This window comes from Phalaenopsis equestris, unplaced genomic scaffold, assembly GCF_001263595.1.
Source record: "Phalaenopsis equestris unplaced genomic scaffold, ASM126359v1 Scaffold000002, whole genome shotgun sequence".
NCBI lineage: Eukaryota > Viridiplantae > Streptophyta > Magnoliopsida > Asparagales > Orchidaceae > Phalaenopsis > Phalaenopsis equestris.
Genome location: NW_018164444.1, coordinates 13370357 through 13385070, shown reverse-complemented (window position 1 = coordinate 13385070; position 14714 = coordinate 13370357). Strand labels below are relative to the sequence as shown.

The 14714-nt window shown below is 34.2% G+C and overlaps 1 protein-coding gene across 1 annotated transcript; it reads right to left on the bottom strand.

Moving 5' to 3' along the window:
* Nucleotides 1-8718: 8718 nt before the first annotated feature.
* Nucleotides 8719-13311, bottom strand: LOC110039459 (plant intracellular Ras-group-related LRR protein 4-like). Its single transcript, XM_020744520.1, has 4 exons — nucleotides 12677-13311; nucleotides 9159-10076; nucleotides 8885-9056; nucleotides 8719-8810 (listed from the first exon to the last, which is right to left on the bottom strand). Exons 1-3 carry the CDS (start codon nucleotides 13163-13165, stop codon nucleotides 8910-8912), a joined length of 1554 nt encoding a protein of 517 aa, XP_020600179.1. The 5' UTR covers nucleotides 13166-13311; the 3' UTR covers nucleotides 8719-8810; nucleotides 8885-8909.
* Nucleotides 13312-14714: the final 1403 nt, after the last annotated feature.

The window sequence follows — 14714 nt, the reverse complement described above, 5'->3', positions numbered from 1 at the left end:
ATAAATGATAATTATAGTTGCAACCCCTTCTTCTTCAGGCGGGAAATAATTAGAAGATCTTCTAAGTTATAATGTTGACGTGCAGATAAATTTGTTTCCAGGAACGATCGGTAACCGATGGCTATCGGTGGCGGTCAGCGGGAGGTGGTCGACGACGATTGACAACAGTGGGGGTGGTGCTGGGCTTCAGCTCTTTGTCAAAGCTTCAAGCTCTTCTTCATGCTTCAGGCTCTCCTCTCCTTCTCAAGAGGGGTGTGGCTTTATTTATAGAGTTTCAGATGTATTAATGCATAAATATGAATCACTTAGATTAGACGATCCTAATAGTTTCCTTTGATCAAACGATGTTTTATGGACATTTGAATGCCTTAATAATATCAGAATTGAACGTTCTTGGGCTCATTGGATTCATCTTATTGAGACACTCGATTCGACTATAAACTATTCAAATTTGACATCTACTTCACCTTTCACATATGTCCAGAAAGCTTATAAAAGTGGTTCAATAGCTTGATTGAGGCTTAATTTGGTTCATATTGAACCCATTTTGGTATCATTGGGTCTGTCTCATCGAGCCGGTTAATTTGAGTGTAAGTTAGCGGAAATTACTGTCTGTTTAACTTTTAATTGAAGTTTAAATGTTCATTGCTCATCAGGTTATTTTGAGATTCGTGCCAAATGATGAGAATTTGTTCACGGCATTTGCTCCCCTATTTTGAGCGGTTGAGCAGAACCAACCTTATTGCCCGAAATATTAAAATCTAGAGCCTTTAATTTCTATTATATATATTGTCTTTTAAAACATTATAAGAGAAATTTACTTATTGAATTTCATAAAAGATGCTTAGCTTAGTTCGTTGGCTGATTATGCGTTGGATAGAAAGTTGGGGGTTCGATACCACTCTGAATAATAATAGATTTTTTTGGCCCGCCTGGAATTGGGAACGCATCTCACGACTCGAATTGGCCCGCCTGGAATTGGGAACACATCTCACGACTCGAATTGGGAATGTGGGGGCTGAAATTTGGCTTGTTGGAATTGGAGAGGTGGATTGATGCTGAAATTTGGAGCCAAAATGTGGGTTGTACAAAAACCAGTAGGAATTTGGAGTCAAACTGCGGGATTTGGGAAGAAAATAGTAAAATTTGAGAAGATTTTGACAGCCCAAATGAAGAAATTTGAACATTTTTTTGTAAAGCACATGCTTGCTTTTTTTTATTTGAAATAGTAGAATTTGAGAAGATTTTGGCAGCCCAAATGAAGAAATTTGAATAATTTTTTGTAAAGCACATGCTTGCTTTTTTTTATTTGTAATGAAGGAATATCAAATGTTAAAAAGGTGAAAATATGAAAAAATTAAAGTTTTCTCTCTTTTTTTTTAAAAAAAAAATCCATTTATTTTTAATGTTGGGCTTCATTCTAAGACTATTGATAGTGGCCATGGATGAATGAAAAATTCATAAGTGAGAGGAGGAGGAGGAAAAAAGAGGGAGAGTGACTAGTGGAGTTTTAAGAGAGGAAGAGAGGGGTAGAGAGAGGAGAAGAGAAAAAGGGTTGTCCCAAAAGTTATCCCGACCGTACCTCGTAGGACCTCTGAGATTTTCTTTCGCGGTCTTTTCTCACGGAAAGACAAAAGAAGACTGTCCCAAAAGTTATCCCTGACCCTGTCACGCAGGACCTCTGGGATTTTCTTTCGTAGTTTTCTCTCATGGAGAAGCAGAAGAAAATTGTCCCGAAAGTTATCCCCGGACCTGCAATGCAGGACCTCCATTATTTTCTTTCACGACCCTCCCTCATGGAGAATCGGAAGAAAATTGTCCTGAAAGTTATCTTCGACCCTCCCAAGCAGGATCTCCAAGATTTTCTTTTGTGGTTTTCTCTCATGGAGAAGCACTGAGAAAACTGTCCTAAACTTTATCCCTTACCCTGCCACATACGACCTCTGGGTTTTTCTTTCGTGGTTTTCTTTCATGGAGGAGAAAGATAAAGCTCTCCTAGAAGTTGTCCCCAACCCTATCTCCTAGGACTTGAAGGATTCTCTTTCATGGTCTTCTCTTAGATTGCTGAGATGTCGATATTCAGAGAACTGGGTCCTGTCAAAACTCAAATGAAGAGTTAGAACTCTGAAGAGGTGATGCTGGAGGCGATGCTGACACCATTTGTGAGTTGGTCTTTCTTCAAGAGAATTGAAGATCATGATTTTAGAGATTGACCACATCCTTGACGAGGACAAGAAAGTGAATAACTCTCGTGCAATAGATTGATTGTCATTGGGACACCAACTAGCAAACTGTGGGGATGGCCTTTGATGACATTTTTCTCTCATAGTAATATTGGGAATTGATGGATGCTCAAGAAGAACTAAGGGAGACACGAGCTAACCTTGATCAGCTCACAGAGAAATTGTAAGCTTTCTAAGAGTGGGTGATGATCCTTGAAGAGGAGAATAGAAAATTTTGATCATTGAGGAGACGACTTTAATTGGAAGGCAACTGACCCGCTCCTAGCCACGTGGAATGTACTCCAACTCTCAATGGACTTGAATAAGGTTCAAATAAAATGTTATGATGAGCTGAACTAAAAGGGGCTTATGTAATCAGGTTTACTAGCCCAAATGTTTGACAACCAAAATCAGTCCTGATTAATATGAAGTAAACCAACTTGATCACATCGTGATGGTGTCACATGGGGCATGATCCAACTTCCAATAATTCAATACAAACTTATTTTAGTGTGTGATAGACTAATTTGAGAAGATACTTAGTCTAAATGATTGCTCTTCAATACCAAACTCCGATTGGCCTGAGGTCAATCAACCTGGACACATCATATCGGTGCCTTGTGAGGCGTAGTCCAATTTCCAATGAACCTGAAGACGGTTCAAATAAGGGCTACAATGAGTTACAGTAAAAGGGACATATGTGGTTCGTTGCATCTTAGGTTTACTAGCTTGAATGATTGATAACCAAAAATTAGCCTTGACTGATTCAAAGTCAACCAAATTGATCACATGATGATGTTGTCACATGGGGCGTGCTCCAACTTTCAAGGGATGAAAACCAAAATTCCTTCGGTTTGTGATATATTAAGTTGTGAAGATACTTAATCTAAAGGATTGATCTCCAAAACCAACCCTGATTGGTCTAAGGGCAATCAACCCGGTCCCATCATATTTGTGCCTTGTGAGGCGTACTCCATCTTTTGATAGACTCGATGAAGTTTAAACCGGCTTCGTTGTGCATTATGTTTGAGTTATTATTTTTATTGAATTGATTTATTAAATTGGTTTTTTGAAAATTTGCTACATTTTTTTAATAATCGTAAATTTTTTTATTTATATTTGAATGTTAAAGATTGCACGGGGCATTACTCCTTATCCAAATAGTGTATGGGATCGTCTACGGATGACATCCTTAATAGGCTTTGATGTTTTGACAATTTTGAGATTTTACTGTTTTGTTGGATTTTTTTTATATTTGAAAGTTTTTTATTTTGTTATGGTTTAGATTGATTGATTGTTGTGATTTTGATTCTTTTGTTGTTTATTTTGATTTTAGTTGATTTTGTGAATGCTTGTTTGGAAATGTTGCTTATTTTTTTGAAAAAATATTTTTGTGTTTGTTTGTTTTGATTGGTTCAATTTAATTTGTTTGAAGGGTTTTGGCCAGGACACTTTAGGACGGAAAGCACAATGACTCGCATCCAACCTAAAGGGTGAACAGAGTGATTAGATTAAGTTAGAAAACATAGGAATTCACATCTAACTTGAGAGCTAATCAAATAAGAATTTGGTTTGATTAACCTGAACAGATTAGGGTGGAAAGCACGGTGACTCATAACCAACCTAAGTGGTGAAAAGGGTGACTAGATTAAGCTAGAAAACACGGGGACTCACATCTAACTTGAGAGTTAATTGAAGAAAGATTTTGTTTGATTAACCTTGACACATTAGGGTGAAAAACACGGGGACTTACTTCCAACATAAGAGATGAACAGGGTGACTAAATCAGCTAAAAAAGAATAGGGACTTAATATAATTAGAGACCTAATCAAAGGGAAATGGATGATCTGAAATGTGGTGAAATACTCGTTATCACGTAAGTATACATGTTGATTAAATAGTATATGGATTTTAAGTCTGTGCATCAATGCCATGAGAAAAAAGATAATTTTCTAACGATTCAAGTACTAGTTTACTATTTCTAAGTTTTGTACATTCAAAAAACTATAAATTAGAAAAACAACACATACTAATTTTTAGGTTTTCCTAAAATTGATAAGCATTTTTTTTTTTGAAATGGATCATATGAATCTTCCATTTTCTTCCAAAAATTTTGCCTATTTAATTTTGACAATTAGGAACAATTACTTCTTACTCTATTCTTAGACATAAGAAGAGTGGTAGCTTCATATTATGGTTAATTCGCTTTAACCCTTCAAAGTCTCCGAGGAATCTACATTCCCATAATTGATTGCAGTCTCCTAATAATAATATTCCTATTTCACTAAGGGGTCGTTTGGTTTGCTTAAAATAGAATGCAATGTAAAAGATTTTACAGAGTACTACAATTACAATATATTTGAATTACTTTTGAGTTGTTTGGTCAATAATAAAATAAACTTAGAACTTTATATATATATATATATATATATATATATATATTTGGTTTGAAGTAATTTGAAAATAATATATTTACTTGGGTAAAGAACAACTAACAACAACAAAGGGTGGCGGTCGGCGATGTGCAACGGGCGGCGAACGACGACGGTGACCAGTGGGGTTGTGTGCAGAGAGCTGTGGACGGCGGCAGCGGCGGGGGGCGGTGATTGCCGGAGTGAGTGTCGGCAACTAGTGGTGGGGAGCCAAGGCGATGGGCAGGCGATAGTGGCAAGCGGCGGCTGAAGACAGCGACTGGTGGGCAGCTTCGTCGTCGTCTTCAGAGACTTGCCTATAACATTTACTTGAATGATGTAATTCAAATTCAGTCAAATCAGCCGAATTCTAAATTCAGCCAAAAATGAACTATAATGTTATTAAAACTTTGCATTGTATTTGTAAATTTGGATATCCAACACAGAATTTTCCTAAATCCCTGCAAAAGATTTACAACAAACCACTAATTCACTCAACCAAACAACCCCTAAGTAATTGAGTATTAACCTACTTATTTTTTCTAACATACGGTCAATAGCCCTACATGACAAGTCATTTTAGCTTATCTACTCGTCTGCAAGAAAGTAAATGAGGATTGGAAATTAGCACACCAACATGCATCCAAATAGTCTAAGGAATTCTCACTAAATGAATATGAATCCTCACATTAACAAATCAAATAAACAAAAATATTTAGTTCCTACACATTCTTAAAAAAACATACAAGATGTCATTGATAGAAATTCAAAGTTTACAAGGAAAAGTACAACTAGGATTTCACTCCAGGCCTTCTCTCATTATTTATCCTCCTTGTTATATCTCAATTCTCCTCACAATTCACATACAGTCACACATAAACATAAATATGGTCTCTCCCCTCTCACAACATGAAGAGAAAGCTTTCCCCTTCAATTGTATGATGTCGCCCTCCAAAGTTTGCTTCTTCCTCAAGTGTTCAACCTTTCAATGTCATGAAGAAGTCATCTTTAGTGAAGAAAATTAGCTATTTTATCAACTCCCCTAGCCAGAACATTAGTAAAACCACTAAAGCCACCTTCGCTGAGGGGCTTGGTGGTGATGGCTAGATGGCGTTGGGTACAGACGCAGTGACGCTTGGGCGCTGTAATTCATGGGTCTGGATCTTAAAATTAGGGTATTGGGTGTGGTAGCGCTAATACTTGTAGCAGGACTGCGGCGATGATGAGCGGATGAGTGTTTGGGTTCTTGTGTTGTATTGTCTTGTGTTTTTTATGTATTGAAAAAAGTGGTTGCATAGGGAGTTCAAACCATTGTGCTCAAAAGCAGAATTTCCCGATATTTTGGCACCTCTAAAATTGTAAGAAAACGTCTCCCGCATATGTGGGACTAAACCATAAAAGAACAATTGGATTGTGGCTTTTTTTTTAGTAGGACCGTGTTTTTTTTCAGACATTACATACATACTGGCCAAATTTTGAAATCTCGAAGTTTACTAATAAAAATAATTTCATTTTAGTCTTTTAGGTGCCCCTATCTAATTCTATGACATTGGTTCATAATATTTTTTATCTCAAAACTCTTTATCTTAAAATTTAGAATTAATAATCTACATTGAGTACATAAATTCTCAATTGGAATGACTTTACAATCTTTACATTCTCGGCGATCTTTTTTTTTTATAAGAAAATAATTAATTTTTGTTTTACTATATCCATTCTTAATAGTAGTAATATACTCATCACTTAAATAAAGTATTAGAAATAACAAATCATATGCTAAAGTAAAATCTAATATGACTCTGTCTTCTTCTTTAATCACTCCAAAGTTGTAGCCACCATGAATATTTCCAAAATCTTCTATCACTCTACCATTATGTTCATTTAAATCTTCTCCAATAAAAATCATTTCTTCACGAAGTCTCATTTGTATTAATTCATCTCGATCATTACAGAATTTTTCCTTAGAACTTATATCTAAATCTACATGAGGAGCATTAGCACTTATAATATTAAAACTCTTAGTATCGGAAACAATCTTAAAGGGCTATAATTCTATCTCCAATTCTATTAATTTTTATGATATTATCTTTCAAACTCTTATCTATAATTACACCTACACTATTTGTAATACGACTACTACCTGGACACCAAAATTTAAAACATAAACTATCAATCTCCTTAGTGTTTTCTCCAACCTTTTTAGTTTCTTGAATACTTAAAATATTTATCTTCTTATGAACCATAATATAAACAGATTCCATTAATTTATCTATGAGAGTATCTATATTCCAAGATCATATTCTAATATTAGTTTCATAGACCAACTTCATTACCCACATTCATTTATGACCCACATTCATCCGTAATATGAGAACTCCTTCTTATTTGACACTACACACGAGCGCTGGTGTAGCGGCTCTTGCACACTTTTCACTGTATTAATGTCATACAACGCGTCACTTCCAGGGGAGACCCTAGCATTTACATAAGGATCTAATAAACTCATGTCATGATTTTTTGACAAAGTTTACGATTGTTGTTGACTACATAACATAGCCCTTCATTTTTCATATATGGCGCTTGGGTCCCAGTGATGCCAATGTTTAGGCCTCTTTCAATTTTAAGAACTAATTAAAATATCTTCAATTATAATTTAATCTTTTGAGAAAGTTGTTGCACGTGCATGCGTATATGCATATACTTATTTCAAGAAAAAATGTGATTTTACAGGTTCTTATTTAAAATACATCATCATCGAAATGTAAATGATTCCTTCAAATGGCCCATTTTGTTATGGTTTTTATTTCTCTAAAAAAAGAAATATTTTCCTTGCACGACCAACTTCTTCAACACATAAAGAAAACATTTCAATTGGTAAATTAAGTACATCATGGTAGAGAATGTACAAAGCATGGAAAATACTATCACACTTACAATTCATTAGCTAAGAGCGCTCGTAATACGACTACTACCTGGACACCAAAGTTTAAAACATAAACTATCAATCTATTTAGTGTTTTCTCCAACCTTTTTAGTTTCTTGAATACTTAAAATATTTATCTTCTTATGAACCATAATATAAACAGATTCCATTAATTTATCTATGAGAGTATCTATATTCCAAGATCATATTCTAATATTAGTTTCATAGACCAACTTCATTACCCACATTCATTTGTAATATGAGAACCCCTTATTATTTGACACTACACACGAGCGCCGGTGTAGCGGCTCTTGCACACTTTTCACTGTATTAATGTCATACAATGCGTCACTTTCAGGGGAGACCCTAGCATTTACATAAGGGTCTAATAAACTCATGTAATGACTTTTTGACAAAATTTACAATTGTTGTTGACTACATAACGCAACCCTCCATTTTTCTTATCCAACGCTTGTGTCCCAATAATGCCAATGTTTAGACCTCTTTTCAATTTTAAGAAGTAATTAAAATATCTTCAATGATAATTTCAACTTTTCAGAAAGCTGTTGCGTGTGCATGCATATATTTAAATGCTTATTTCAAGAAAAAATGCAATTTTACAGGTTGCTCTTCTTTAAAATACATCATCATCGAAATGTAAATGATTCCTTCAATTGTAATATTTTATTGCCCATTTTATTATGTTTGTTATTTCTCTATAAAAAGAAATATTTTCCATGCACGACCAACTTCTTCAACACATAAAGAAAACATTTCAATTGGTAAATTAAGTACATCATGGTAGAGAATGTACAAAGCACGGTTCTTCACGCACTATCACACTTACAATTCATTAGCTAAGAGCGCTCGAATGAATATAAATATGTGAGAAAAGTCCCAAAATAGTCTAGACCATTTACATGAGGCTGCTTTAGTCTAAGAGTTTATAGAAGTGTCAAAATATTTCCTGATTACTTTAAAATTAAGCTCTAATAGTTCTCTAGGGATACTATTTCAGCCCCAATTTAAAAAGATTTGGGAGCAGTTCGCCATTTTTATAAAGTCTGGGACTATAATGAATACATGTAAGTAGTGAGAGACTATTTTAGCACTTCATTCTAAATTATTAAAACATGAGAAAATCAGAAATAATAATCTGCAGCATGATTTCTGTACAGGTTGACACTGCAACTCTTCCATATGATATTGCTCTCTAGAGGGTATAATGTGCTACAGTGTGTTAATCTTAGATCCCTGCAAGATAATTGCTATTGTAAGACTGAACAAAGAGACAAAATGAGAAAAAAATTAAGCAAAAAAATCCAAACCTTTGTATTTTTTTTAATATATAAATTAGAACTTCCCAATATGATGTTGATGATGCTTCTTTCTTCTAGAGTTTGAAAAGGAGCTGAATTTAGAGCATGTCTTCTTGAGCTTTGCTGCCTGAGACTTTACTGCCTTCCTTCCAGCCATTTCAGCCATGTAATGCACCACAGCCTATTTCAATTACAGCACACAAAATTTCATAATTGCATGCATAGAACTTTGGTGGGATAAAGTTTTTTTACTCAAAAAAGCAAAATTTATATCAAGATTTACCTGTGCTCCCATATTGGCAACATGCCTGGGAGGAACCTCTAAAGGATTCTCTTCCATTTGAAGCACGCACAGCTGCGTCAACATTCCGAACGAATCCGGCAGCACTTTGATCTGATTGTTACTAATATCCAATTCCTCCAACACCTCAAGGTTGCCAATGGCCCTCGGCAACAACTGGAGATCAGCAAAGTTATTGGATACATTCAGCCTCACAAGTGTTGTCACAAGGCACAAACTCTCTGGGATGGATTCGAGCTCGTTGAAGCTGGCATCGACCTCCTTAAGCTTTGAGAGTGAAGCTATCGTGGTGGGAAAGCCCTTGATGTTGTTATATCTCACCGAAAGGATTTCGAGAGACGAAAGCCTTCCAATTGCTTCAGGAAGGCATTTGAGGCAATTGTAGTCAGCCCGAAGCTCTGCGAGTGAGTTGCAGTTGCCAATTGTGTGAGGGAGCTCCTCAATGTTGTTTGCCTCCATGTTTAGCTTCTTTAAGTTGATGAGATGACCAACTGAATCTGGGAGAAAGGAGAGCCTATTGGAGCTGAGATCAAGTTCTGCTAAATTTACTAGTTTTCCAATGGTGGGGGGAAGGGAAGTGAGCTGGTTGCCTCTCAGGTTCAGGTGGCATAGGCTGAGGAGGTCGCCGATGGACTTGGGGAGCTCGGTTATCTGATTTGCTCGAACGTCGAGAGTTCGTAGCAAGGAAAGGGATCCGACTGAGGTTGGAATGGAATGTATGCTGTTTTCAGAGAGATTCAAAATGGTAAGAAATGAGAGCTTTCCTATTGAGCTTGGCAGCCAGTCCACATCATCCATCAGCCTGTTCTGAAGATTCAGTTCTCTGGTACCTTTCTTCAAAGCAAGTTCAATCAGGCTTGCCAGTTTGATTAAGCTTAGTTTCTCATGCTCATCAACTGCAGATTCAGCATCAGAGAAATAAATAGAAATCATAAGTATATGCAGAATGATATTTAGTTGTTGCTATATATAACATGCTTTAATAGGTCAGAACTGAAGAGCTAAGAAAAAGGCTGCATTTCAACCATTTATTATAACATAATTTAATAAAATATTATACAAAGTAGCCCAATTTAGTATGATTGGATAAAATATTACATGTATTTGATTGTTTTGTATTTTTAAAGGGATATGGAATTGTGGAGTTATTAGAATTATTATTTTGCTATATTAATATTATTACATGGAACTTAAATTTATAATAGGAATCTATATCATTTATTAGTATAATTTATGCTCATTATTAGGGATATTCTCTTTTTTTTCTATTTTCTCTATTATTTTCTTATCTTATATATATATATATATAATTTAAGGTAGTATTATAATAAAATGACAAAAGAATGAGCAGTTATGAAAGATATAATAAGAAATTATTTAATATACTATATAAAATTTTATTTCTTAAATATTTTTAATATTTTAAAGAAAATTTTCAAATTTAATATCTTTTGATTATATTTTATATAAAATATTATTTCTTAAATATTTTTAATATTCTAAAGAGAAATTTTCAAATTTAATATTTTTTTATTATATTTTATATTAATATTTTTTTTAAACGAACTGACTCACGAGTTAAAGAGTCTAGCCGAGGCTGGCTTGAGCTTGGTTCGTTATCTCATCGAGCTCAATTCACGAGGCTCTTATCGAGCCAAGCTCGAGCAAGACTCATGAGTCGGCTTTAATCATTTACACTTTTACATTTTTAATATTTTAAAGAAAATTTTCAAATTTAATATCTTTTGATTATATTTTATATAAAATATTATTTCTTAAATATTTTTAATATTCTAAAGAGAAATTTTCAAATTTAATATATTTTGATTATATTTTATATTAATATTTTTTTAAACGAGCTGACTCACAAGTTAAAGAGTCTGGCCGAGGCTAGCTTGAGCTTGGTTCATTAGCTCATCGAGCTCAATTCACGAGGCCCTTATCGAGCCAAGCTCGAGCAAGACTCATGAGTCGGCTTTACTCATTTACACTTTTACATGGAATGAAGTGCAATGAGTTTGGTGCCACATAGAAGAAAAGACTTTGATGTTGAACAGAAGATGAGTTATTTCATGTAAAAATAATAATAATAATTGATTTATTGGTAGACAATTCTATATGATTTGTTCACCTACACGAGTTTACAAGGGAATGTTTGAATTATTAAATTATTATATTATTATATCAAATCGACACATGCGACTTGAATTTATGGTAGAAATCTATAATATTTATCAATGTAATATATTCATATTTTTTAGGATATTCTCCTTATAAAAAACCAAAAATAAATAAAATAAAGATGTGGCCTTTTATGATTTCATTCTTTTGAAGCAAGCAAACCTCTAGCACACAAAGTAAAATCATGCACCAACTATTGATTAGAACAATATTTAATAATATAACATACAAGATAAACAAAATTTAATATCATTGAATAAAAATTTAATAGGTATTTAATTGCTTAGTTATTCAAAGAGTATGGAACTAATTATTATTAATTAAGCAAACCTCTAACATAAACAAAGTGAAACAATAAATAAACTATCTATTAGAACCTACTTTAATAAAATGACATGCAAGGTAACATAATCTAATATGAGAATAACATATTGCATGTACTTAACTGCTTCGTATGTTCGAAAAGCATAAAAGTAATTACACTTTTGAGTTAAGCAAAATTCTAAAATACACAAAGCAAAATTATGCATGCATGCAAAGTATTGCTTAGATTATTTATTTTGACCAATTAATAGAGAATATACAAATTAAAATTATTAAACTACACAAATGTTTGATTCACTCAACATATGTCATATAATGTTATGTCATCATCCATAATGATTCAAGCTCTCATGTGATGGCATTTTTTAAACTTAATTTTACATATGACATTAACTTATTCCATAGGAATCTAGGAACTAGGTCATCAAATAAGTAATTATTATTATTATATATTGATCATTTTGAATAATGTTTCGCCATTTAAATAAAAAATAAATAAATAGTATAAAAATAAAATGAAAACATTAAATAAAGAGTATAATCTAATTGGCAAAAAACATAAATGTTATTTTAATTATAAAATATAAAAATAGTGCAAAAAGAAAAAAAGACATGAAATAAAGACAATTATCAAATGGACAACAAACATGCATTCTTTAATGCTTTTTTATTACAAATTATTATAATAACTATATTCAATATATGACAAAATAAGGATCCTCTAGTATAATTGAAAACAAACAAACAAACAAAATTGAAGTGAATTACATACTGACCAACATAAACATGTTATTTAGAAAATCAACCACCATCTTTCATTCATTCTTCAAATTTTCGCTCAAATATCAAAATTCATGCCAAAACTCTAACCCGTGTTTTTCATTTTATATCAAACTCTCAAAAATTTGATCGTGTCACGCGTAAAAACATCATTTTATAATTCCAAAAAAAATCACTTTGATGATAAATTTATAAATATCAATATTTCAGATGATCTGCATGCAATTATCCCTAAAAAGAAAAGCTTGAAACTCACCTAACGCAACAATTTCCTGCCTTCCTTTTTTCACAAAGCAATCACCCTTACTCTCCTCAACTCCATCCCCTCCACCACCACCAAAACTAGCGCCATTTGATCTCAGCAGGGGAATACACTTGGAAGCTCTCTGAATCAAATCATCAAACACCTGATGTACGCTCTCCAGATCCAACAGCTTCATGGCTTCCTTCCTCTGAGCCTTGCACTGAAACCTCACCAAACTCCTCTGCATCTCCTGAAAAACGAAGAAGAGCTCTTCTGGAACATCAGAATCCCGGCTCTGCTTCGAAATGGCTTCAAGTCTCGACCTTTCTTCTCCGTCGACGTCGCCGATGATGGCCATGGCGGCTTCCACTTCGTCGATTGGAGGTTGGGGGAGAAGAGAGCAGTGAAGTCTTGTTATCTCTTTGATGATGTCGTCGCTCGAATGCAGATGGGAGTTCATGTTTTGTGGGGAGTTTTTGATCAAAGGAGAGATTTTTGGGAGGAGGAGGAGGAGAGGGTTCACGAGGAATGGAGAAGAACCAGAAGAAGAAAGCGAGATGATGGTGGTCACCAACTTCACGAGAGTTTTTGTGCTTTGTTTGGAAATTTTATGTTGATGATTTTGGTAAAAGATTTTGGTGCAGAATATCTGTTTTGAAGTAAATTAAAAAACATTTCGTCCCCATGCCAATCATCGTCATGAGATGTATGACGACGTGATGCTCAGTAGTTGATTATTCATATGTGCGGTGTTGTGACGTAATATTTTCTCTAAGTAGTGAGTCTTCAAACTTTCTCTCGGGCGAATAAAAAAACTTATTTTTGATTTAGATTTAATGTGATTTTGTTTTTTCTTATGATTTGTTATTTATTATTAACAGTGTAATATAAGAGGAGTTTGATATTTGTATTTTTTTTTCTTGAGAGATAAAGGAGAAATTGAGCTTTGAGTTTTGGCGGTAAGTGTACGGATGTTTAACGGTAAATATAATATAATGGTCGTTAAAGAGTTAGTTGTGAAAAATAAATAAATAAAATTTATGGGTCGCCGTAATGTGAGAGTTGAGTTCAAATTATGTGCTAGGGATACTTACATACGTGCTACTCAATTGTTATGTATTTACGTATTTAATATTTAGATTTTAGTTTTTACACACACATGTAGTGACTGTTTGGAAGGACACGTTAACGGCCCAAGAGAATAGACGATAAAATCAAGTGGGTCTACCAAAAGGCAGGTCAACAAATCATATAAGCAACTGAATATGACAAACTTGAGACTACCTATATCGCAAGGGTGGTCAAAGAGTTGTAAGCCCAAGAGGCTTATTTAGATGACGGGCAAAGAGTCGTTCAGGTCTACCATTATGATGAAGTCAATCTGAGGGAGAACCTAGTCCCCATACTCTGTAGTACCAGCATCATCTAATTGTCTCCTCCAATTCTATCAATAGCATATAAGAGCTCCATGTCATCCTTTCGAGATCATCTAGTCCAAGGGAAAGCTATCAGTCGGATTAAGGTGATTTATATTCTGCCCTATGGTGTAGCTCCACCCTGTCGACAAACGCCCCTTGGTGGAGTGGAGATCAATGGTCGACGACTGGACTACGTCTATCAATCGATAAAATTTAATCGATCAAGCCAATCCTATTGACCCGCAGCTAGCGAATAAACCGATAACATTCACGCATCCAACCAACCGACGAGGCTCGCTGAATTCTTATCAAGTCTAGACGATCAAGCAAGAGAGCAGCAAGTATTTGGGCTCACAAAGGGTGAAATATATAAAATGACATGTATTGTCCCTACTTAAGTAGGTGCTTATGCATAATTTCATATATTGTACCTATTTTTTCTATAATACATGAGATAATTTCATGAATAAAATGTTATACAGTTTCATTCTATTGTTCGTTATTGTGTTATCTCTATCTCTCTCTTCTTCTCTGTGTTTTATTCATTTGTTGTAATTCATATGACAGAATGGGATATATATATATATATAT

Coding starts and splice junctions, on each gene's coding strand:
- LOC110039459 (XM_020744520.1), bottom strand. CDS start 13,165: ATGAACTCCCATCTGCATTCGAGCGACGACATCATCAAAGAGATAACA. Junction 10,077..12,676: donor TTAGGGATAATTGCATGCAG/ATCATCTGAAAT, acceptor GATGCTGAATCT/GCAGTTGATGAGCATGAGAA. Junction 9,057..9,158: donor TTGCCAATATGGGAGCACAG/GTAAATCTTGAT, acceptor TAATTGAAATAG/GCTGTGGTGCATTACATGGC.